Here is a 26,172-nt window from a genome sequence, read left to right as displayed (position 1 = left end):
CCTGGATATTTCTTCCTGCCACACAAGCTTCAGAATAGCGCTCAGTCCTCTAAGTCAACAAATTGCCGGTTATGTTTCCTGGAGTTGTGAAGTGAGAAAGTCCCCATTTGGCATATTAAGGATATTTTAGATATTTCGGGAAACAAATTCTCTATGACTCTATGAATAGACTCTTATTATTTTCTATAGTTTGCTATAAATCCTGCAATGATGAATGTCTGCTCTCTGAAACTTGGTGATTACTTTTACATATGTTTTTTGTGACCAGAGATCTTCCCATACATAGCAGAGAAATTCAAGAGTGTCCCTGTGTGTCACTGCCACTCACAACCCTTTAACATAGAGATTATAGCACACACACGTGTGCAAACTTACTGTTGTCAGTCTGCTCTGCCGGCGGCTCCACAAGTTTGACAAACTCCACGTTGACATGTATCTCCACCCCCAGAATCAGACTCACTTTCAGTAGCATCAGTTGGAGCTGGCGGATGCCTGGAGTGGTTACACACAAATGCACACATGCTAAAGTTTTATTTCCAAAAAAGGACACATTGTAAAGCGAGCTCCCTGTACAGACACAAAATCAAATATGCATTTTAAAATCAGACTGACTTGAGGTGAGTTTAATACGCATTTATTTACTATGAAACAGCAAGCCGTTATCGATGACCTTGCACCTGGTAACACCAGTGTAGTGTAGTCTGTAGGTGCTGGCTCCTTTAGTTCTACAGACAAACTACCCAATGCAGCCTACTGTAATCTTATCACAAAGCTATAAATAGGCCCAGTTGTAGCTTTAAAAAGAGGTTAGGTTAGTTTAATGACATGATTAATAGAGGAAGTTTGCCTAGCTAATACAATAAACACTGTATATTGGCTAAGACCGGATAATCAAATGTTAAAGCTTTTGTTGCTCAAAGACCATTTGTGTTTATGATAAGTTAGCTCACTTTGAAAGAACCTAAAAAACACTTAACATATGAGACTTTGAAAAACGTGTTCCTCAATTATTCTAATTTTTTTATGTATGTTTATGTATATAAACTGTATGAATACCAGGTCTTTAATTCCCCAAACTGATACGGCTTTCTCAATGTACAATGTTGTGGATAATTAATCTTATTTAAAAAATGATGAAGAAACTGCATTTAATCTAGATATGTTAGGCCACAGTCAATACCTGATCTCCATAAAAAAGATCAGATTGTCTACCAGTGTCAGATCTGTGTATCCATACTCAACACACTCGAAATGTCATAGCTCAATAACATCTTGGCATGTATTTTTAGATATGTGCATGTACTGTAGCTCAGCAGCTAGTATTTAAAGGTGCTTTCTCATCAGCATTTATGGGAGGAAGACATGCACTTCTACATGACAACAACTTTATGAAACCTACACTCACAAGAGTTCATCTTTCAGAGCAGATATTAATATATGACTTTTTTACTAAAGTAAGAGAGAAAGGAGCGCCAACGGAAACATCCCACTAGAGAGACAGACTAAAGAAACAAACTGCAAACAAGGCTGCTGGAAAAACTCCTCTCACAGGTTACTGTCACACAGCCAGAAACATCTGCACCCCACACCACCCCACCGCAGTGACACACTGTTAAATACAGAGAACAGAAATAAAAGGCATTTTTTGTGAGGATTACACACACGCACTCACGCACACACGCTTATATACATGTATGGCTCGAGGATACTCTGCATTTTATATTATTTAAAACAGGAAGTAAAATATTCTTTAAAATATTCTTTCTTAGGTAGGGTTTATCAATATTTTGGTTTAAAAGGGCCTGAATTTCAAGTTTAAAAAAATAAGTTCACAGTTTTGCTCTCTCACTTCTTATTTTTAAAAGATCACCAACGACACAGATTTACACTCACTGATATGGTCAATGGAGCCGGCGCAGAACTTTCCATAGAACTTTTTGGCTCCGAGGCCCCTAAGGTCGTGGATGGTGAAGGGCCAGAGATGAAGCACGTTGTTCCTGGAGAAGCTGTCTCTCTTCTCAATCACAACCACCTTACAGCCCAACAGGGCCAGCTCGATGGCTGTCCGCAGACCACATGGACCCCCACCGATGATCAAACACTGCATAAAGATGCAAGAAAGCAAAATGGGGGTACAGTTGCACACATTAATAATCAAAAAAGAAGACAGGGAGAGTACTCTCAAATAAAGGAGCTAAATTCAGCTATAATTATTGAAGAAAAATAATGGACAATGGAAAGTTCTGGAAGGATCAAACGGAGAAATAATAATAGTATAAGTATTATAATATGGTGTGAGCCACTTCTTAGAGTTTGGGTGAAATCAAATCTGTGGAATTTTAAAATGTACAATTTCCAAGTCAGAATTCAGTTTGCCTTTTAAAAGTAAGAAACTATCTATTGAAGCTGCCTGCAAATTAATTAGCACAGCCTGTGAAGGGTTTATTGAATTACTTTTGGGAGAATAACTTTAGACATTTTTCATGTAACAGAACAAAAGATTCTGAAAACTAAGTTAGAAAAATATTGTTTTGAGATACAGAGCTCCAGATAACAGATCTGACCCAGCTACAGAGCCAGAATCTTTCTCCAAGTAGCCGTTTCTTCTAAAAAATGTGTGGGATGATAATTTAGATGTTATTTTTGGCCAACCCACAGCCCAACCCATCTCTGTTAATCTTTCCCCTGCGAGTCTCTGGCCTCTTTCCTCTCTGGACATCTTATCTTTTCCTTCAAATATGAGGTCATTTCAACAATATGCTGCATGGGGTGCTTATAATACTGACACGAACATGGTCAGACAAGAAGACAGATCAGCACAGCACATAAAATAACAAACAAGAGATAAAGAACATATCTGAAATTCCTACACATGTTTAAGCCCCAGAGTAAGTTACACGCAACAATTTGGGGGTGGCTGTGGCTCAGTGGTAGAGTCGGTCGTCTTTCAATCGGAAGGTCGGAGGTTCGATCCCCCAGCTCCCTCAGGCCACATGCCGAAGTGTCCTTGGGCAAGACACTGAACCCAAAATTGCTCCCGGTGGCATAGCCAACGGGTATGAATGTGATATCTGATTGACAGTTGGGCACTTTACGTAGCAGCCTCTGCCATCAGTGTGTGAATGGGTGAATGTGACATGTAGTGTAAAAGCAGCTTTGAGTGGTCGCAAAGACTAGAAAAGTGCTATATAAGTACAGTCCATTTACCATTTACAATTTGACAATCCTCCAACGAAAATTTCCATGTTTCCCCTCTACAGGGCTTGTACTACTTGACCTAGTTGAATTTGCTCAAGTTATATGTATCCAAGTACTTTAGACTCTCAAAGTTACATTCAATTTGGTCTCATTATAAATGTATGCAGAATAATCTACCTACATACAAAAGGTCCTATTCGGGTATTGAACAAACACATTCCAACAGTTTTGTTTTAGGTTAAAGATTCCTTTTAGAAAAGGCACATATGTTGTACTCATCAGAACACTGGAGAGACAGTAAAAAGAAAGCACAGTCAAAAGTCAGAATACGTACACTACCAGTCAAAAGTTTGGACACATTTTCTCATACAAGTGAATGGGAAAGTGTGTCCAAACTTTTGACTCGTAGTGTACATATACATACATATACATACATCTTCAGGACCTCTATCTGAACTGATCAAATTGTTTTCCTGATTCATACCAGATGCATTATGTGAGTCTAAACAGATTTTTTTCCCCATGTGAAAGGTTTAACCTTCTTTAGTCGCATCGTGCTATGCCAAGATAGTTATCTCTATATTCAGCCTTCAGAACATGTAGCATGTGACTGAATCTTTGAGGTTTTGAGATCAGTTTCAGTTCATACTTTCAGATATCATCCTTGTTTACTGTTTACTGATAACTTTTCTACTGCCGTTTAAAGCTGTGTTAAGTTACCATCTATCTTATTTAACACTGCAAGCTTCCTTTGCCAACAAACTAACAGGAGGCTTTTATTTTAAAGCCAAGATATGAACGTATTTATCACTGATTATATTTAAATATTGTAGGAAGGAAGAGTACAAAAACAAACTGCCACAGTGACAAACTAGCCATTATTACTGTGAAATCTCGGAGCGACTAATGGAATCCCTGCAACAAGACGACTTACTCGTGACAGTTGGTCTCTCTTACCCTGGTGTCTTTGCATGCTTTATTCTGGTTGTAGACCTTCTGCTGCGCCCTTTTGTCCAGTTTGGTCCACAGGGCCTTGACCTTCCAGGTGCTGACTGCAGCCTTCAGTGAACTGTAGAAGTTACTATAGTCCAAAGGATCTAGTTCCAGCTGCCTGCAGAGGATGCTGAAGGCCTGCAGAGTCCCTTTACAGGTGGAGGCCTGGACAAAGTTTTCAAAGAGCACGCTGGCCTGCGCCGTACGCTCATCCTCCGTCTCACCCATCTCCACTGATAGCAAAAAAAGTCCAATCTCCTCTAACACTCCGTCTCTTCTTCCTCTCCTGCTTCCTTTTCCTGTTCACGCCTTCCACACTGTCAGTGCCTGACTTCTATTACGTGGTGGCTGCCGCCATGCTTAGCTTGTTCTGAAAGACAAAAATAAGAGATTTTTAGACAGAGACAAAAAGATGCAATGAATCCCCAGTACGTGTAAATTCCGAATGTATGTATATTTCCAAATATACAATAAAGTTTATCAGAGTGAACATTAAATATCTTGTCTTTGTGCTGTATTCAATTGAATATAGGTTGAAAAGGATTTACAAATCACTGTATTCTGTTTTTATTCACATTTTACCCAACGTCCCAACTTTTTTGGAATTGGGGTTTGTACTTTGCATGGCGACATGTGTTTACAACACAACACAGTTTATTTCAAACTGTAAAACTTAACAGTTGACAGTTAACAGTTGAAGACGGCAAAGGTTGTGACAAAATATATTTTTTTATCTATTTCCTCTTCTGTATCATATTGATTCACTTACCTGGCCTGCGATATTAATAACGACCATTGTCCTCTGCAAAACATGAGGATACACACTACGTGGTGGAAAACTTAGAAGTCATGTAAATGAGCGGTCACATTCCAACATGTGTGTATGTTAGTAGCTAGACTGAAAATAAGCTGCAGAGGTCATTGTGTTGCCTCATATAGTCTGAGTGTCAGTGTCCTGCATTCTGTATGAGGCACCCAGGAATACGCACTGCTCCGAACATTTAGCTCCCTGTTGAGGAATATATCCCCTGCTAACAACAAGCCTGCAGAGTTCAAACAGTCATTAATTAAGCTGCACATATTTTTCTCCACAACAGAGATATTTTCCTCCTGCAGCTCCACTGAATGCCTGATAGGATTATGACTGAGTGCGCACTTGGAGGGGTTCAGCTGAGCAGTCATGGGAGAAGCTCACACGCTGCGGCTTCTGCAGAAATACAGGCAGACAGTTCATACTCCAACAGCAACCTGGTGATGAAGATGCCACAGTGATGAAATCTTTCCACTGTAACATACATTTGCAACAACACCTGTGTTTCCAATTAAAGCAGATATTTTAGAGGAAAACACATTTGCAGATTACAAATCTGTAGATCCCTTTGAAACTTTATACTAAGATGCTCTAAAATTGTCTAATTGATCAACTGCCCCGGGCTCAACTTCCCTACTTTAGCCAATCCATGAGTAAACTCTGACTCCTTTGTAATGTTGCTGCTGAAATATAGAGCAGCACTTTCAGTATTTTCTAAAAGCATTTTCTTTACATCACATGACAACTTTATTTGAACATGAAGCCTGATGTCCCTCCACAGCTCTGTGTTTGTGAAATATATGAACTTAACATATGGACATGTGATAGTGTCTCGAGGCGATGTTTATACTTTGACTGTACGCGGAAATACAGACAGATTGCGCGATATTGCACTGTGTATGTTGGAGAAAAATGGGGCCGGTCCAGACAAAAATTGCCAGAGCTGAATTTTGTTCCCAGTCCGACACTTCCCTCTTGTCCCCTCCTTTGGAAATGGGGACCACTCTCCTGGTTTGTAAATCCAAGGTGTGCTGTGCCTAAATTTTAGCTAGCCAAGGCAACCCAATAATCTAAAGAGATCTCAGAGCAAATCTCAACCACACCGAGCACCTTATTGCTGAGGAGTTCTGCAATACCTCAGTGTGTCACTATGGTGGTGCTGATAGACAGTAGGGATGGGTCATGAATTTCAATTATTCGAATAGTCGTTAATTTATAAAAAATCGAAAAGTTCATGCGAGTATCATCTCATCTTAAAAATAAATTTTTTCCATGGTTTATTCCGCTGCTTCGTTGTAAATACAGTAGTACCGCAAGACGGTGGCAGTAGCGCATCTGAAAGCTTTTTGCTAACCGCCATTAAATAACAAATGAAGAAGAAAGCATTAGCGCCAGGTGCTGGTAAAATGGGTGTGGTGCTGTGAGAACCGGAGAAAAATGCAGAGACTTCAGCAGCTGCCACAGAGTTCTGTGTGGAACTCCTTCAAAAAAATTAATTAAAGTGAGGTGAGGTGCACACTTCACCAGGTAAAACTAGCATATCATAAGTCTGCAACAACTATGCACAGTATGACAAGCTGATTCTCACCATAAGAGAAATTATCCATGTCTGTGTATTATTTAGGGAAGATCCACAACTTATTATATCCAGTGTTTTATAGGAGTTTTTTCGGTACACACTTTGACATTACAACCAACAGAGTAGTGGAAAAGGAAATCGGTGTCTCTCTTTCCGTATGTCAGCTTGTGTTTGCTCACAGGGGGAGGTGGGGGGATCTTCGTATAATTGTCAAATAGTTCCCTGTGAATATTGAATGGTATTTTTGCTTGAATTGCCCGTCCCTAATAGACAATGGTTGAAAGCGGAGACAACCGCAAACCCAAATTACTGCAAGTGCAACAAAAGCCCTTAAGACAAAAAGCCATAGGACTGATTTATTAATGATGAAAAAAAGATGTTTAGAGGACTAAAGTGAACACTTCACAGGTCATTCAGTTAACTCATGCAAGGTCACAAAAAAAAGCCACCAATTAATTCATCTTTTAAAGCAGATGCCCAGTGTATCGTGGATATCCCTCTGTCAAAGTTAAGTTCTGATCACTGGAAACCTTCCAGTATTATTGTCACTATTACAGCCATGGAGTCTGCTGTTCTAGAGAAGCCAGGAGAAGGATACTGTTCATCTCTCTCTCTCTCACACACACACACACACACACGCACGCACAGTGTCAAACAGGGCTGAAACAGAATCACCTGAAAACCTGCGGATGTCCTCTGTAGGACAACACAGTGTGCGTAAGTGCAAGGGAAAATGCATGCTGCACAAGGCCAACACCTGGCTGGCCCTTTAGTTTGCTCCAGATCACATATCTCACCACACACGCACGCACGCACACACACACACACACACACACACACACACACACACACACACACACACACACACACACACACACACACACACACACACACACACACACACACACACACAGCTCCCCAAGAAACACACACTTTTCCTTTAAGTCCTGAGTGGCCCAAAGGGGGTTTCAGATCTCTGCTACCCAGCAGTTTGGCAGCAGACGGAAGCTTCTCAATTACTATTGCCCCCTCTGCACATGCACACAAACTCTCTCTCTCTCTCTCTCTCTCTCTCTCTCACACACACACACACACACACACACACATACACACATACACACACACACACACACACACACACACACACACACACACACACACACACACACACACACACTTGTAACCCTTAGACCTTTCATTCTATTTCCTTCTCTGCCCAGATTTAAATTTTCAAACGAAAAGACCCTTGTTTCCTGGTATGTAGCAGCCAGTAAGCTGACACATTTGATGTATTTTACAATTCTAGTTTTTATAAGATTTAACATAGTTCCAGTCCAGCACTGGTTTGCTTTTAGCCAGCACTTAACCATATCTTACCTAATGAATATATGACTAAATGAATGTGTTTGGCTGGTGGAGTGTCATCATAAACTAAAGACTCCCTCAGCAAATTAAACCATATGGCTGCCTCATCTTTAGCACAGCAAACGATGGGAAACAATGAGCTGGAAACGAGGAAATTCAAGGAATTAGTTTGGAAATAACCTCCTCATACCAGGTCACAGAACAACTGCCCTAGTAGTAGCAGTACTATATATAATATCATCTGGCAGGGTGCCTTCTTGGTACAGGAAGTGGTCTACTTTGTATCTCTATTCAAACTTATACGTCTGTGTGTGTGGTGGGGGGGGGGGGGGGGGGGGGGGGGGCTGCTGAGTGGAAGATCAGCAAAACTCTACTTCGCACTGATATTCTGTGAATGTTATTTTGGTCTATGGTAATATATTAAATACATACAGTATATAATATATGTGTACATCTCAAGAGAGTCTTACAGGGATACTTCATTTCTGAGTGTTTCTGCACCTTTGCCAAAGTGTCTGCATACATGGAAATTGACGTTGTCTTAGCTAGGGACCTTCCAAAATATATCGACATGAGAAGGGTACTCTGACATTTCTTTTCTGGATTAATGGCCAAATTGTCTGGTTCAATCTGAATTTCCTAGCGAGTCAAATGTGACATCTTAACTTGGCTTGCTTAGTCCAAGTATCTGTTTAATCCAATTAGTCCAATTTGTAATGCTATAAAACAGAGAAATGCACATTGGAAGGGCTGACTTTCATGTCAGTCATGATTCCAACTCTCTCTGTTCAATCAAAATCATGAGTTGCACATTTACAAAGAACTCTAGATCCATCCCTAAACTGTGCCCACATGTGCAGTGTTGACGGAGATCTAATGCTACAAAAGGATAATTTGGATCTCTGAATAAAAAGATAGAAAAGCGATTTTCCTGTTGGAGATCCAAGCACTTAACTCCTCTTTAAAGAAAATATGTTACAGCATCAGTCTTAACACAGAGCCACATCAGCTCTGTTTAAAGAGAGACAGCCAAGTAAACACTAACACTTCTACAGCCTAGAGGGAGAAATTTTGTATTGTACAGAATAAATGCAGCATGTCTGATTCCGAGTATCCAAGACACTAATTATCAGAAGCTCCAAGGCACACAGGACTTTAGAAGTCACAGAGGTCATGCTGGGAAGTTCATTAATACCATTACACAGTATGGAATCAGGTGACTAGTCACCTGATGCACAAGGAATTAGAGCGTACAGGTAACAAGTAGAGCAGGAGAAATGTGTTACTGGGCCATAGACGAAGAGAGGCTTCATTCACAATTACAACACAAAGTTAATAACTTTAACTATAACTTGTTACGGCTGTACGTGCTTCCTGTTCTGTTCTCAACTCTGCAGGTGAACCTAATTGCCAATGAGGTGCACCTGGGCTTGGATCAGTAGCCTATTTAAGACACCAGCACTGACATCAAGAGAGACTTTTGGAGTGGGGACTGCGATGGTTCTGCCTCTCAAACTGGGCTTTTGTGTTGTTGTGTTGTAGTTGCTTTTGTTAGCCTTCAGTTAATAATTTGGTAAAATTATCCTTTGTCATTCATTTGTCTCAATGAAAATCCTTGCCAAAAAGCTGCAACTAAAACATGTAAACTCTGAAACTCTTTTCATCATTACATTCCTCTGTTTCACTAATTTGTCTCTTCCAACACTGAGAAGTGGACTTCAAAATGACCCGACGCGGTTTGCCTGCGTGAGCACTTCCCACACCCACAACCAAAAAAAGAGATTTTCTCCTAATCATACTGCTAACATACTCTGAACAAATTCCATTTCAAACAAAATGGAATGGATAATTGGTAGCATCATACAGTTTATCCTTATTTACCCAACCCTAGTCGGGTGCATTTTAACTGATCAACTTTTACTATTGTACAACTAAATTTTTACACATGTTGGCTACTTTTAGTTTAGTAAATGTATTTACGTAATTATACTTAAATAAGGTATAATACTCATGTCATCTTTCAAGACTACTTTTTTTGTAAATCATTTGAGGACAGCCAAATACAATGATCACATTTGTAGTCTCAATCAATCACATGGCACATGTGAGCGGGGCATTTCGTCTTGAGATTGTGCTTTCAATGTGCACTGAGCGTAACATTGCTTTACCAAACTGAGTGCAGCAATATTCAAGGGGACAATGCAGGTTTTGCCTTGCAAATGCAAGTTCCATCATGTTTTTGTTTTATTTTTTTCCCTTTTTTTAAACTGACCTCAAAAGCAGGGATGAAACTGAAGAGCCCTGTTGGGTTGGGTCAGTAATATGAAACTGGATATTAACTTCACTCAAACACAACAGAGATCACTGACAGCTAGCTGTTGGGTTCTCCATTGTACCGACTGGGATTTATATAACCATCTGAGACAGAGAGGGTGTTTGAAATATACTCAGTGTTGTTTTTAAATCCTGACACAAAGTGAAAAAACATTCTGATTAACACCCTCAGTTTTGTAAAATCAGTTAATCACTAACAATAACAGAACTTTAGTTGTGTGAAGTCGATGGCCTGTGGATAAGTGCATGTGTGTGTGTGTGTGTGTGTGTGTGTGTGTGTGTGTGTGTGTGTGTGTGAGTGTGTGTGTGTGTGTGTGTGTGTGTGTGTGTGCCTGTGAATGTCTGAAAGTAGGATCAAAGCTGAGTCAACAAGTTCCTGCCCAGACAGATGAGATACCAACAGAGAGAGAGAGAGAGAGAGAGAGGATAAAGTGTGTAGACAGAGCTGTACAGACAGAAAGGGGAGCGTTAGAGGTACAGAGAAGACTGCTGCAAATTCTTTAGTTCTGAAATTCATGGAATTTATATCTGACCTCAGGGAGGGCAGCCTCAGTCAGGAGAAGTGGTGCTTCTGATAGAGAGGCTGATTAGCCCAAGCAACAGTGATTTCTTCTGAAAACAGGAAATATGAACTGGAATGTTGAAGTGACGACCCTTTGTCTCCTTTTCAGGCACAGACAGAAAAGTCTGCTGCAGATCAAAAGTTCACATGTAGTCACTACAGTATAACAGTATAATTCTGGGAAATAACTGAGTGACATCTGCTAATGAGTAAGCTACAATGACAAGTGAATTTCAATAATCTTAAACTATTAATATCTTTAATATTAATTCAGTTGGTCCTCCTTGATGTTTGTCACAAACTGGCATCTAAATGACCCTGAACTGAACTCTCTCCAAACATAGCTTTCAGGATAATTCCACCAAAAAAAGAAATTTTCCTACTTCCTGCCATGACTCATTCAGCCTCCCAGGAGGACCCCTGACCCACATTGGGGCAATTGGCATTTTTAAAAGTTACATTTAAACGGAATTGACAGTGCCGTTGGTGTTTACGTACATTTTCAAAGCATGAATTGCACACACTCAACAATCAACTGTTATTGTATCTACTTTTACCACTTACATTCATCGCTTACACGAGTGTTCAGTATTTGTATTTTGTCAACATTACAGCTTCAACTGTTGGCATATTATCAAATGTTCAAATTGAAAAAAAGTTCAGCATTCAGCACATGTACATTTTGTTCAATATTTGGCCTTCTTCTTGTTACAATGAATGAGTTTAAAATTATTCAATGTTTTTTTGCAAAGACTGCACGTTCTGCATAACGTGAACAATTTACAAGACTTTATTTTAGATTTTGTTTGAAATTAATTTTGGATATAACCCAACATACATAAAGGGCACATACTGCTCACACAGCTAACAGCCTTTCCTGAGAGGAAATTTCTGTGTGAATATCTATGAGCCACATCAGACTTGACTCCTCCTGAGAGTGACACACCCATACTTAACTCACAGATAAGGGGCTTTAAGAGGGAGCAAACTACACACCAGCTTCATATCTGTTACATTCTGGGTAGTAGACCACAGCACAGTGCAATCAGTATTAATGTAAAATTACAGGCATAAATGCACGCATGCATGAGAAGTTTTTGCCATTTATGATAAAGTGTATAACTCCATCTGAAAAGGCCAAAATTAAAAACATATGATGCCGTTGTGAAAGTGGAAGCCCATTTACATTTGATTACAATTTGATTCTAGGATGTCCATAATCATTAAAGAAAGAACCAGAGAGAAAACAGGAAGTTGAATACAAATGTCGTTCTGCAAACATCTCATGGGTTTCACTGTGTTTGACTGTATTGGATCTTGCAGGGCCATAAATGTAAAGGACAACACTTGAGACAAGGCCGCCATGTTTGAGTTCTCCAGTTAGAATGGACTATCACGTTGGAAGTCTTATCACGCCTGCAGCCTTAAAGGGACAGCTGACTTTTATAAATCTGTTCACTGGCTCATACCCAAACAATAACACACCAGAAGTTTTGGACTAAAGACCAATATGATTTGGACTTGCTAGATTTCTAATGCCATATCTTAGATCCAAAAGTAGCAAATCAGTAAGGTCTGTTAAATATATGTAATCAATACATGATTATTTGTTTTATATCAGTTCAAAACCTGCTTAAATTACTTGTCTTTTCCAGAACATTTATCAAATTAAAAATCTTGTTTTGCCTCAAATACACTTTGTAATACTATGATATTCCCGAAATTCTAGACTATTTCAGGCAACATAACCTGACTGCCAGAAAATATCTTGCCCAAGCACTATTGAAGAATTAAAGCCCTACAGATATCCCCAATGAAAACAATATGGAACACTGAGGCAGCTTATAACAAAGCCATGAAGGAGCAGCTAAGTTTTATGAGTACACTTCTCTGGGGGTAAAGTACAACCAGACCCTATTCCCTGTTTCACAGAGCCTGTGCTTTAACTCCAGTAAGCAGCAAGGTTTACGTCGTGTTCTCTTCATGCGTTAAAGAGGTTAACAAAGCACTTTAAAAATTAGTTGTGACTACAACTAAGTGAGCTCATACCTACAGTGTTGTAAGCCTGACCACCACTAACCCAGCTATAGTGGACTATGGAGCCACTACAAAACCTAACAAGCCCCAGGCAAGCTGCCTAATATTTTCTTAATTATACTTTGCAATCAAATAAAATGTTTTAAACTAAATTTAACAAACACTTGATGAGAGCTACTTTCATTAAAGGTAAGGATAGAGAGGTGGATGACATTTAAGTAGGATAAATGTTGAACCTGCAGTCAAAGTCCAGACTCTTGTCTTGATGATCTTTCTGTCTTCTGGCAATGCTCAATAGGAAACAGCTGTAGACATCGCTTTTTGCCTTCATTCAGACATTTGAATCTTTTTCTTAACACTCACCGTGCTGTGTTTTTGGCTGTTCTGGGATTGTGCTCAAGTTTTTACAGGAAGTTAGTCTAACCATGCTTAACACAGTTTGCTGATTGGCCGGTATCTCTGGTGTTGACAAGAACAAGGAAGGAGGAAAGGGAAGAAAGATTTGCCTTGCCTGGTTCATCAAATGTAAATATCAGTGACTAGTTGAAGCCTTGAACCAGAATTTAAATGCAGGGAAATTATTTCAAACACAAAGGAAAAGCAAAATCTTTGCAGGTTTAAACATCTGATTCTGTCAACACCTGCTCTGAAAAACTTTTTTGTTGAAGCCTATGGTTAAAAAAAAGAGCAGCTCGTGGCGCCTTTGTTTTTTCTACTGTTGTTAAGGCAACCACCGAATCATAGCTGTCATTAACCTAACCGTTATATTGTCTACTGACAGAAGGCCCGCCTCTCCTTTTATCCGATTGGACAATGAGAAAAAACACCCCAGTTTTTTCAATTCGAGGTGCTCAGAGCGTTTCCTCAAAAATGCGAGACACACAGAGCGGAAAAATGCGAGGCGCTCTGCAAAGCAAAAGCAGCACACAAGCGTCCCTCTCACTGAAAACAATGACAAAAAGGCTGCCCCAGCTGCTAAAACGTGTTCTGTCTGATCTGACCCTAACTCTGCTAATGTCGGGCGAACTGAACTACTGGTATGCAAAAATGCCAAGTCAATGCTTAGAGGAATATCTTTACATCTTGGAGAGGCACACAAGCTACTAACATTTTTACTATAAGTTAAATGATAGCCTCTCTCATTTGAGCATCCTTGAAAAAGCTGAGATATAATGGGTAGGAGTTTTTTGTATGCTACATTAAGCCTTGCACTAAATAAAACAGACACACACACTTGTTAGCTGGGGCAACACAAAACTGACACCCAGAAATCTCCTGAACATGGCAAAAAAATACAAAAAATAGGCAGGCTCCATGCAGGAACTAACACTACCACACATCTCAAGTGGGTCATAACAGATGCTTTCATGGGACAGACGAGAGCAGGACACTGATCTTGTCAACTTGGCAAAAAAGTAGGTTGCATGGATGTTTTTATTTGATAAAATCAACACCCTAAGGCCTTTACAGAAGAAGCATATGATCTTCAGGACATGTGAGCTTCCTATTTATTTACCATGGCCAGAGGCAGTGGCTTATCTAACAAAGACACTGTTTATTTCTGAACTAGAAACACAAATACACTCATACACAAATACTATGACAGTTACCATAACACAATAAACTAGCAGGGAAGTGATATGCAAAGTGTTAACTTAGCGGAGACAAAATTATCCCTAAAGCACTTCAACCAAACATCAAAAAAACTCTCTGCAAAACTCATTCTTTGCTGTTAGGTCAAAATCCTGTGTCTTAAAAAAAGTCAAACATTAAAGAAAAACAAAATACTTTTTACCTTGACTATCCAGTATTCTTAAATTAATGGCTGTTTTCTGAAGGTGTTCCAGATTATTAAGTATTAAACAATTGTGTAAAATTGTCACATCTATGACCAATTTCAAGCTACACCAATAACCTGTACAAACATCGCCTTAAGGAATGGGAAAAATATTTCAAAAATAAAATTATATTTAATTACTAATTGAGAAATATTGTAAAATGTTAACATTTCATTACCACAATAGAATTCCACTTTTCAGTTTCAGTAAATTATAATATTGCTTAATTTCCCCAGTCCTACATATTCCCCTCCTAACTTGATCTATGTTACAATTAGTCATTAGTCCTACATTTTAGGAACTACATACAAGCACAGTGAGATTATGTGTCAGGCCTCACTTGGCCTCTCTAACACAGACTTCAGTAGCTTGGCTTGAATGGTACACGCCATATGTTTGCTTTAATTGGTGCATGTGAGCCCTGAAATCAAACCCTTGATCCTCACAGTATTAACGCCACACACTGTGTAAGTTTGGAGCTGGATTAGGCCTGCAACTTGCTAGTGGTTGTGACATTATATCCCACACAGTATGTCCACACTGTGCCGCAGTCTAAAGCACAATTACAGTAAGGGTGTCTTGAATTAAGCAGCAAACCACTTGTTTGTTTGAGCCTATTGTCCATGTCTGCAGATACAACAGCTCAGCAGTAAATCATTACGTACAATGATTAGATCGTGTTGATACTGTAATTATCAATTGAACAATACTGAACAAGTACAAATGTCCTAATAGCCCAGGCCTCATGGGTGGTTGAGCTACAGCTATGCTGTCTAGACTGTCTAGACTTAATGTTGGTTTAGATTACTTTAACACCCACAGTATGGGGTGGGATTTGGACCCATGTGTCCTCAAGAAGTATAGGATTTTGTAGCCTAATAAGCATTAGATCATCTGACTGCCAGTGTACAACATGTCAGCCAGCCAATTTGCCACAAGATACTCAGTGATTCTATACTCAGACGTGCAGACCCTCAACCCTGGAAATTCATTGGACAAAAGCAGGATTTAAACAAATGTTAAATCTACCACAGGCAGGGGTATCAATTTCATATATGCAATTTACTATTTAAATACTGCAGCCCAAAAAAATATACAAAAAAAACAAGAAAATACTGTGATTACTTTTTGCTGACTCAGTATTGCCATGTGCCTGATGACCCTACCTCATTTTAAGACCATTAAACCAGACAACATGCTGGAACAGGAAATGTGCTTCTTAAACAACATGGGCTGGAAAATTATGACTGCTTTAAATGGAAACTTGCAATGACACTGGTCATGAAAGCAAATGCACTGCACCTTTTGCCTCTTTGTGCTGGGTATAAGATGGGATCTTTGTTTTGGTCTCCATCAATTCCTGAGAAACACAAATGCAAACAAACAAATAGGCTTTTAAGCTGCTAAATGTCAGCTAGTCACTCACTGTAAAAGCCACTTTGTTGTACTCATCTTACATATGGTCATAATAACTAACTTTATATAATTTCAGGAACTGTATATTTCCAAATCTCTTATAGACAAAGCTACAGTTTCCTTCTGAAACACAATGTTTCACATCTTAAATGTGGCTCACTTTGGAAAATCCTCTGATATACTGTAGCTCAACTTGGCCTTTCTGGGCAGCCCATCTGGTCGGCCAGTGACTGTGACACTCAGCTCCCTGGTGTATTTTTGTCACACAGCTTTTCCCCCTGGGCTGATATAGGCAGTGGCACCCCCTTATAAGTCTACCAGGCATTCCAGGAAGCAACAGCTTGTGCAACAGCCTTTTTTTGCCCCATGGACATCATGCTAGATAAGAAGGAAAGGCCAACATGGAATTGCCTGAGATTAACATCTCGAGGGTTGTTGCATGGCAGAAGCAGGTGAAGATAAAAGCATAAATAGAAATTCAGTTCAGTTAAGATTTTCAAACACTAACACTTATCAAGGCCAAAACCATCAAATCATCATGATGAGAGAAACTGCAGTCAGACTAGAACACCAACTATAGGACAAAGCTGCTGAATACACAGACAGCCTGATTTTTTGCATGTGAGGAGAATAACAAGCACTTTAATTATCTTACAGGTCAATGCGTTGAGCCCACTATTTTTTAGGTAGTGTGTAATTCTGTGTGCCAATGTATCTGCTATATGGTGTCCTAAAAACTACATGTACCATGTAAAGAAAACAGTAAAGTCCTGGACATGTACAGTACTTTCTGTTAACAATCCAACCACATAATGCTCAGCATTTTATGTTACATTATCCTTGTGAGTCTCTACATCTTTAAGAGATGACACAAAAGGAAAATGATTATTAAGTGTCAATAATCTGAATCTGTTGCTCACTGTAGAGTAAACTTTTGAGTGTCCTAAAGGCAGCAATGGGTGAGTAAGCAAGGAAGTGATTATGGAAATAGGAACGGATATAACAACAATGTGTTTCATGAGTAGCTTGAATGAGGACACAGGACACCTTTTAGTCAGCTGCTGCAGAAGTCTGAGGATGGTCTTGAAAATATTGAAATTAAAAAAAGGTTTTGCACAAGGAAAACATTTATCTTTCTGGGCAGACAGTTGCCATTAAGAAAAGACCATAAAATATGCCTTTAAAGATACAACCTACTGCTGGGAAAATGGAAAAAACATTACATTTGGATACAACTTAGGTAGGTGTAGAGACTCCATCAATGCTACAGATGCTTATTTCAAAACATACTCTGTAATGCTTAGCAGTTAAGGGTTTTAAGGTGCACACGGTTTAGTCAGCAGTAATGGTGTAGCAACAGCAGCAACAAGGTAACAATAACCCCCGTTTAAACCACCATTTAGAAGGGATTTGTTCAAGTCCTGGACCTCTGAACCGTTAGCCCCTTATGCTGACCAAGCTTCTTCTGACTGACACTCGCATGCAGCAACTATAAGCTGCTTTCAACAATTGCTTATAACCTGTGTGTATGGAGGGAGCCATATGAACACATCCCCTGATGGTATGACCATCGGATTCCCAGCTCTCTCTCCTGAAGACAAACAGCAGCCTGATATTCTGAACTCTGCACTGCTTGGCAGGGTTATTTAAAAAAAAAAAAAAAAAAAAAGACTGAAGCACTCATTAAGTTTGGATGACCATCCAGTTCTAATGAATACTAATCCATTATTGGACTCAAGTGCCAATTTAGTGAAAGTTTATCCTGCTGCTGAAACATCATTCCACAACTACGGGTTCTAAGATGAGATGGGGCCGTCTTGCCTGACTGGATTTCAGGTCTCTGAGGACATGAAGCCACCTGTTGCACACAGGAATCGGCTAGAGGATTAAAGGAAGGAAACACTTCAATAAATAAATAACACTACAAAATTCATTGTGATACAAGTTCATACTGCTAAAGTCCCGGGGCAGTTTGCCTGCCCACTTTGAAACTGAGGCTGTTGTACAACTCTTAAGAGTCCTATTTGAGATTGTTTAGGAGGGGAATTTACTTAGGCAGCTACTAGTTTCCACTGAGGGATGAAACTGTCAAAAAAAACATAATCCTTTTTAACCTTCTTACATACGGCTACATAGTTCAGGTTTTCTGTGAGTATGAAGAATATTTAACAATCAAGTATTCCTATTAATGTCTTAGTCCATAGCATAACCAGAAATATTCAGATCTATTAAATTTAATAGAGGGAGTAACAGCAAGTAGCATTGGCCGCTTTCTGTTAACCCTGTTTTCCTTATAGACTACATCTGCTTTTGTGAACCAATTGAGAAGTAAACCTTTCTTTGAAGCCTGCCAAGTCACCTGTCGTAACTTACTCCACCATCTATGAATTTATAGGCAAGGAGGAATTATTTAACAGCAGCAATCTCCAAAATCAGTTAACGTAAAAAAATAAAAATAAAAACAGCAGTACACAGAGACAGAAGATTAAAATAACAAATCATTTTCGTCAGTGTGAGCTGTATGTCCGATATGAACCTTTCAAAATAACATTCCTGATAAGCGTTCAGTCGTGTACTCACGCTCAAAAAGTGCGGCTGTCAGCTACTTGAGCCCATGAAAGATAGACAGCAGTCCCAGTCGAGTCCTCCGGTTTTATCCACAATATGTCGACAGTGAAAGTCTCAAACTATCCTCACAGGTCGGTTAACATATAAATGTTGGCTCCGTAGTCCTCCCCAGCAAGCTACCTGTTTCTTCATGAAAGCTGCAGTGTGTCTGCTGAGCGTCAACCCCCGTGTTGTAGACTGGCGTCAAGCTCGATTACGGGACACAGGGTAAACTTCCGGTTGGTATTACACTTTTGACCAATTAAAATAACACTTTTGACCAATTAGCCTACATTTAAGCGACTCCCTGGTATAAATAAAAGGGAAAATGTATTCTGTCTATATCTAAATGACCGAATCAATATAAAATGATATAGGCCAATAAACAATACTAAACAATTTCTTCACATTTCTGTTCAAATACAGACTGTTTAATAATTTAAAGCTGGAGGAAACAGCAATAGCGAAACCAGCAAGAGTGAGTTTTTAAAATAATAACCACAGAATTGGGGACTAAAATTCAGTGCGTCATTGTCACTGCTAAGCATATCTCTTTCTTTATCATCCTGCCCGTGAGCCTTAACCTTATTCTCAATAAATGCACAGGCAAAGTACAGACAGTTTGGTAGGTCATTCTGGGCTTCTAATTAGAAGGGTTTAGAACAATTCTGCCACAACCTTACAAACATTTGACTTTTGATTTCTGTCGGTATGTAAATATAATCTCCAATAGGCTATAACAATACATTTCAAACAAAATGATTTTTTTTAGCTTTTTTGAACAAGTAGAGGTAAAAAAAAAAAAAAAAATAGCCAAACGCAAATATAATCGTTGGACTTAAACTTAATTTATATGAGGCTTATTGTAGTCATGTTTTCAACTTTTATTTTGAAAGGAAATGTGCCCTAGGGACGGTAGTGCTCCAGCACCTCTCGAGGCATCCAATAGGAACCCGAGCGTTAAACTTAGGTTGGTCTAAATTTCGACTGTCAAGTGGCTTTTTCACTGTCAGCATTTAAGTCACAGAGGATACCAACAGCAAAGCAGGCACATCATTTGTCAATATCACATTTCAGGTGACCTTATAAAATCTGCACCGCAATTACATTCCTTAAAATTGTATCACCAATAAAATGATTAAGCTAGCCTTTGTCTTTGTGTATAAAATCAGGACTTATGGCAAAAATAAATAAACACTTAGTTGACCTTGCACTGGACCACAGTGGAGCACTGCGTCAGGATCTGAAGAGTCAAGCAGCACTCACAGGGTGCTGGCTCATAGGGGAGCAGCAATTCTCCAATTTAACTCAGAACTTAAGTGCTTCAAAGGTAATCAGTGAAAGCTAAATATATATATATCTTACTTATTGGTAACCATTAAATGGAGGCTAAATCAGGACTGATCTTAGATGATGGTGATCTAAGACAGCACTGAAACTTTATGCAGTTTTAGTGATTTGAATCTCTTAATATTGGCTGTAGTACTCAGCAGATGTTGGTGAAGCGAGTCCAAAGACCATCCTTCACCTGAAAGGCTCAAGCTCACAGGCTAGTATTGGTTTTAACCAGTCTTCTGAGTCACTAACAACCTCAACGGTGCCCTCCCTTCGCTGACCTCTGACCGTCATGTGGAGGGAAACCAAAGAGAGAGAGCTTTCCATCACACACAAAAAATGTGTTACATTGTTGTCACAAGTATTTAGTTTTTAACCATTATAGAAACAAGACGGTGTGTGTGGTGCTGGTAGCGTTACAGAAAACCCATAACTTATTTTAACTAGCTGTTAAAACGTGTTGTTTTGTTAACTTTGTCTGCAGTGTTGTGTTGTGGGGAAAAAAAGCATGTGACATAACTACATGCAATGATTTGATTGAGGCTGCATCATCAGCCTGAAATTCTGGAAAGCAAATGTAATACATTTAGGAGTAACAAACACTTTCTAATGCATCCTTGCCATTAAAAATGCCCCCCTCCTCTAACCCATACTTCTTACTACACCAGCTGCAGGGTGGAGGAGCCTTTCATTGCTCTGTGACAGCTGTCTTCTGAATGCAGAAGTAAACTGCACTTATATTGAACATGCTCTCTGTACCCACCTGTAGGGAGGCAAAGTCACACCTTTTAGTGGATTCCAAGGTAACTTATTTTGAATAGAATATGTCAGGCCGTCAATAGCACTAAGACACAAATTATTTTTTGATTCCTTTTTTAATTGTGCCTTGAATAATACATATGATGTATGCCAATTTATGTCACAAAAAAGGTGTAAAAGGAATAATATGCCATTTAGTTTTGTATGAAATTTCTGTGTGAGCTACATCTCTTGTCCCAAAAACATGCATCACCTACACCAACATGTCTATCACCTTGGAAAACTCAGAAAAAGAGGTGAACATGACCATAAGTCTGGTCATGTTGAGAAATGCAGCTATGCAAAAGCAGATTGTGGGTGTGTTTTTTGGGTCTCATTTGATTCTTTAACTGTACATATTTTTTCAGAAATAAAGTCGCTCGGTACACTTCTAATATACTATTGGATTATTTCCCATCGTTTTTTTTATCATGAAATTATGTGGAAAACAGCACCATCTTGTGGCTGATCAATGTTACTAAAACCTTCTTTCATCAGTGTGAAAGCTTCTAAAAAGTCCAAGTTTTTAATTGTAGAAATCATTTTACAACAGGCATCATTGTACATGAAGGAAATAAATATGGTGTTTATAATTAAGTTCAGGCAGAAATGATAAAAGTAGGTGAATTAAATTTCAAGTAGCCCTGAATTATGTAATATTATTACAAAATAACGATCATATCTTTATTTCAAATTCATTAATTATTGTTTGGGACAATGTTCAATGGGCAGCACAGCGGTGCAGTGGTTAGCGCTGTCACCTCACAGCGAGAAGGTGCCTAGTTTGAATCCTGGTTTGGACAAAGTGGGCCTTTCTGTGTGGCTGCTCCTCGATCAACATGGCCTTGTTTTGTTGCAGATGATTCAGCTCCTCCTAGTAAGGCTTGTAAATGTTCCCCCTGCAGGGACCACACCCTGACGATAAAGAGAGCTGATCTAATGAAATAAAAAAATATTTTGTTCAGTTGTATTGAATATTTTTGTATTTGAATTAATTGTATTGTAATGATCATCTAAATGTCACTGCACTAAAGACTCATGTCAGGGTGCCTGTCACATGAGGATATTACCAGGAGATTTTTTAAATCTATTTATCCGTCACTACATGAATTTTGATAATAACGTAAATTAATTGATAATTACCAATTTCCAACCTTTCGTCTTCCCAACTCCTCTCCTCTTCCCTTCTCTAATCTCCTCACACCTCCACTACTCTTTCTACAAGGCAAAGGCAGACAGAAGGGGAGGAGAATTAAATACTAATCATGAACAAGTGGACAGATAACTCAACTTGATGAAATCTGGTAATGGCATTAGATAAATTGATATTTACCTATATATATATATATACCTCTCTCTATAAGACAAATCACAGAAAATTAAAATATCTGATTTTAAATATAAAATATTTGCATGTTAAAGCTTCATGTTGCCCTCCCACCTCCTCTCCTCTCGTTTACTTTCCAACCTCGTCTTTAATGCATCTCCTCTCCTTTCACCAAAACATACATGAAACACCAGGAGGTTTTTATCTGGAAACATCAGAAACCAGGTGAAAAGATTTCACACATACTAATTTTCATGATAACACTCAACATGTTAATTAATTTTCCATGAGAGAGTTTCCACTTATCGCCGTCCCACCTCCTCTCCTCTCCTCTCCTCTCCTCGCTCTAAAAGAAAAAACAGCAGACAAAGGAAATAACAGTTAAAACTTTGTTGATGTGACAGTGATCTCGTTTCTCCTGGCGATCTCGTCTCCTCTCCTCTAAAATGCAAATGACAGAACAAAGGAAATAATAGTCAACCACTACTAATAAACAGATAAACAGATAACTAAATTTACATGAAATCTGGTAATGACATTAGATGAATTCATATTTACCTTTTTGTAGTTTAATTTGGCACTCCACCTCTCCTTCTCACTCCCTCTTCTCTCCTGTAAAAGAGAAATGGCAGACAAAAGAGAAATGAAGTTAAAAACTTACATGATTAACCAAAAAATGAACAGATAACAGAACTTTCTTAAAGTTGGTAATGGTATGAGACACATTGATATTTACCTTTTTTATGCGAGAGTTAAGGATTCATGTTGCCCTCCCACCTCCTCTCCTCTCCTCTCCTCTCCTCTCTTCTTCTTACACCACACTCCTTTCTCTGCAAGAAAATTGAGAACAAGGAAGGTATTAATAAAAACAACAGAAACCAAGTGCTGATTATTTGTGTCCTCCTCGCCTCCCTGAAAGAAAAGAATGACTGAAACTTCAGTAATCAGTTAAAAAGGCTAAATTAATCACTGTATTAAGTTTGATAATAACATAAAACACTCACCTTTTAATTTACACTTCATATTGTTTCCTCACCCTTGTGTTCTTCTCTTTCCTTGTTACGTCTTGTCTCCCCACTCCTCTCGTACCTCCTCCTTACATCAGGACTCCTGGTTCTTCTCGTCTTCCCCATTTAAAGCAACTCCTCCTATTACTAATCCCCACCACTGCTTTTAAACCCTTTATCACTATAATAATCCCCACCTCTTCTACACAGAACTTCAAAGCAACTCAAATAAGTTAACATGAAATAAATTCAAACAAACTTAGTTTAGTTACATTGGATGTGAATAAACTAAAAGTGTAATTAGTATTATTAGTATTATTTATTATTAAAGGGGAAAAAATAGACAGCTGGTGTAGGAGGACACGGTTTCGCCTCGGTTGCCTCTGGGAGCCACACCTTCCGATCCAAACCTGGTGCCACCGTCCTCTTGGGGGGACACACATTAAGAGTCTCCCTTGGTTCCACGGGTGTTTTCGGTGGGCTTGCTCTGAGAGCTACACCCGCTACCACAGTTTACAATACCCACGATTTAACCGAGATGCAAGGTGGCTCAGGAGATTTTGGAGGGCACGCTTCAAGAACCTCAGTGGACGCTCTTAATCTTTTAGGTGGGCGTTCTTTTACAATGTCACTGAGAGCCACAAGAGTATTGTGGTGGCGCTCTTTCAAAACGTCACCCGTGGAACAGGAGGGAGATCTATTGTGTGTGACCTCAAAGAATGTGAGTGTAAGTATGTGTCTGTTGTTGTTCATGTAACAAGGACATATGTTGTTGTGGTAACAAGAACATATGTTGTTGTTGCTCTCTTTGCCTGTCTCTATCCTGCATCTCCTTCTATCCCATTTTCGGCCCATCCAGTCGAGGCAGATGGCTGTTCAACATGAGTCTGGTTCTACTCGAGGTTTCTGCCTGTTAAAGGAAGTTTTTCTGCCAATGTGCCGAATTGCTAAGTGCTACTCATGGTGATTCATGTTGGGCCTCTCTTTAAATAACATAACAAAGAGTCGGTCTAGACCTGCTCTTTCTGTACAGTGTCTCGAGATAACTCTGGTTATGATTTGGCGCTATACAAATAAAATTTGATTTGATTTTGATTTGATTTGAAGAAGAGCCAGGGTGAAAATACAGTATTTGTAGTAGTAAAGTGCTGTTTGCATTTGTTTCATATTTCTATTATTGCAGGAGACCTTACCTATGTTAATATGCACACATAGGCACTGTTAAAATCAGCCAGTAATGATAACGATGAAGTGCACAGAACACATATTAACACAAAATTTCTGTCAAAATCCTAGCATGAAAGTTACTTAAAATCACAATTGAAATAGATTTTTGCAATAAACTTAGTGTTAAAATGTTAATAACTTGACATGTGCCTTATAAAATAAACAGTCTGCTATTCAGACTATTATTTATTATCAATAATACTGTATATGAGCATTTGAAATATCAGTTATTCTTTGCATCTGTGAAACAACCTTAAACATATTTGAATCCATTGTTGTTCCCAATTGTCATTCCTTTAGCTGTTGTGTCGTGCTCTGCCCTCTGGTGGTGGAGGACTGCTATGACATCATAAAGAACAGGGTCTTCTTACTGTAAGCCAAAGATAAGACATTCTTTATTTTCTAAGAGATGTGAGATCTGGATTTCCAAAATAACAGCCATGGATGGTGTGGGAACTAATTAAAGTGCTTAGTTATCATTCAGTTTTAGATGTATTACTGTAGATGCTGATCATTACGCTCTTATCTTAAGTAGGGGTTTGGGGTTCTTATTCAAACCTGCCAGCGGGGCAAACTTGGCAGCTGCCCAAGGGCACAGAGCTCCTTATAGCTTTGGTTAATTGTGAGCAAACTGGTTTCTCATAACATCATTACCTGCATAGCTGAAGTTAATGGTGACCCAGCACCTAACTTTTTTTAATCACAGCCCCAAAGAATGTTAATTACCATAATACAGTTTCCATAATTCCCAAAACATGAATGAATTTAAACTATATGGTGTTTATAGCATGCATATTCATAAACAGAATTATTTTCAACAAATTCAGTATTAGCTTATCATAGCCTATTGTTTTTCTGTCTTACTGGAACCAGGCTGATCCATGACAAATATGTTATCCTTGAGAGAGAGAGAGAGTTGACCGAAGCCATGTACCATAATAAACATCCATCCATTGTCTATACTGCATATCCTGTTTAGGGTCACAGGGTGGCTGAAGACTATCCTAGCTGTCATTGGGCAAGAGGTGGGGTACACCCTGGACACACATACGGGCAGATTTAGTGTCACCAATTAACCTAATGAGCAAGTCTTTGGACTGGGAGAGGAAGCCAGAGTACCCGAAGAGAACATGCAAACACCACACAGAAAAGCCCCAACGTCTGAACCGGGATTCAAACCAGGAACCTTCCAACTGTGACGCAACACCTCAAATGCCTAAGAAACATTTTATCTAATGATGAAGCAACCAAACGTGGCATTATCCTGGCCTCCAGCAACAGTGTAAGTAATCTGGGAGTCATCTGGATCAAGATCTTCTTTTGAGTATGCTAGCACGCTTGCATAGAAATTTCTGGGCTTAATCATCTAATCTTCTCCATCGATGCAACCAATAAGGAAGACCAAAGCAAACAGGGTGGACACATAAAGGTATCAAATAAAGGTCTCTAAAAACAGTCCAATGATAAGAACACATACACTTTCATTCACCTTCAGTTCTATCCATAGCAATTCTATCTGTACGAGCAGCAAAGAATGAGACATGACAGCAATTATCAGTTTGTTTTCTACAGAATTTTCTTTGTGTGAATTCAGCTTGTTCTCATTGCTGTGCAGGGGTGCCGGACGTTTGACCTCATCATTCAGGTGTCACAGCCTGTGTTGGTTCTGCCAGCTTTTAATGGTTTTATTTAAGGAAAGTTAGGTGTCCCTAGGACAGCACATTGACTCAGTGGCTAG

At 39.1% G+C, this 26,172-nt stretch overlaps 1 protein-coding gene across 5 annotated transcripts in view; it reads right to left on the bottom strand.

Moving 5' to 3' along the window:
- mical2b (microtubule associated monooxygenase, calponin and LIM domain containing 2b) overlaps positions 1-18,850 on the bottom strand; it is a 52,707-nt gene extending 33,857 nt beyond the window's left edge. For all 5 annotated transcript variants that reach the window (XM_069686267.1, XM_069686263.1, XM_069686264.1 and 2 more), the window contains exons 1-4: positions 18,714-18,850; positions 4,156-4,561; positions 1,894-2,101; positions 376-492 (exon numbers count right to left, since the gene is read on the bottom strand). In XM_069686267.1, the coding sequence (XP_069542368.1) occupies positions 376-492; positions 1,894-2,101; positions 4,156-4,419 (589 nt within the window). In that variant the 5' untranslated portion in view covers positions 4,420-4,561; positions 18,714-18,850. The remainder of the gene's footprint in view (positions 1-375; positions 493-1,893; positions 2,102-4,155; positions 4,562-18,713) is intronic.
- Between the last annotated feature and the right edge of the window lie 7,322 nt (positions 18,851-26,172).

Source organism: Semicossyphus pulcher, unplaced genomic scaffold (genome assembly GCF_022749685.1).
Source record: "Semicossyphus pulcher isolate SPU_LCO1_2020_fin unplaced genomic scaffold, fSemPul1.0.p SCAF_8, whole genome shotgun sequence".
NCBI classification, from domain to species: Eukaryota; Metazoa; Chordata; class Actinopteri; order Labriformes; family Labridae; genus Semicossyphus; species Semicossyphus pulcher.
Note: the sequence above shows the minus strand (reverse complement) of the source record. Positions and strands in the feature narration are given on the sequence as shown.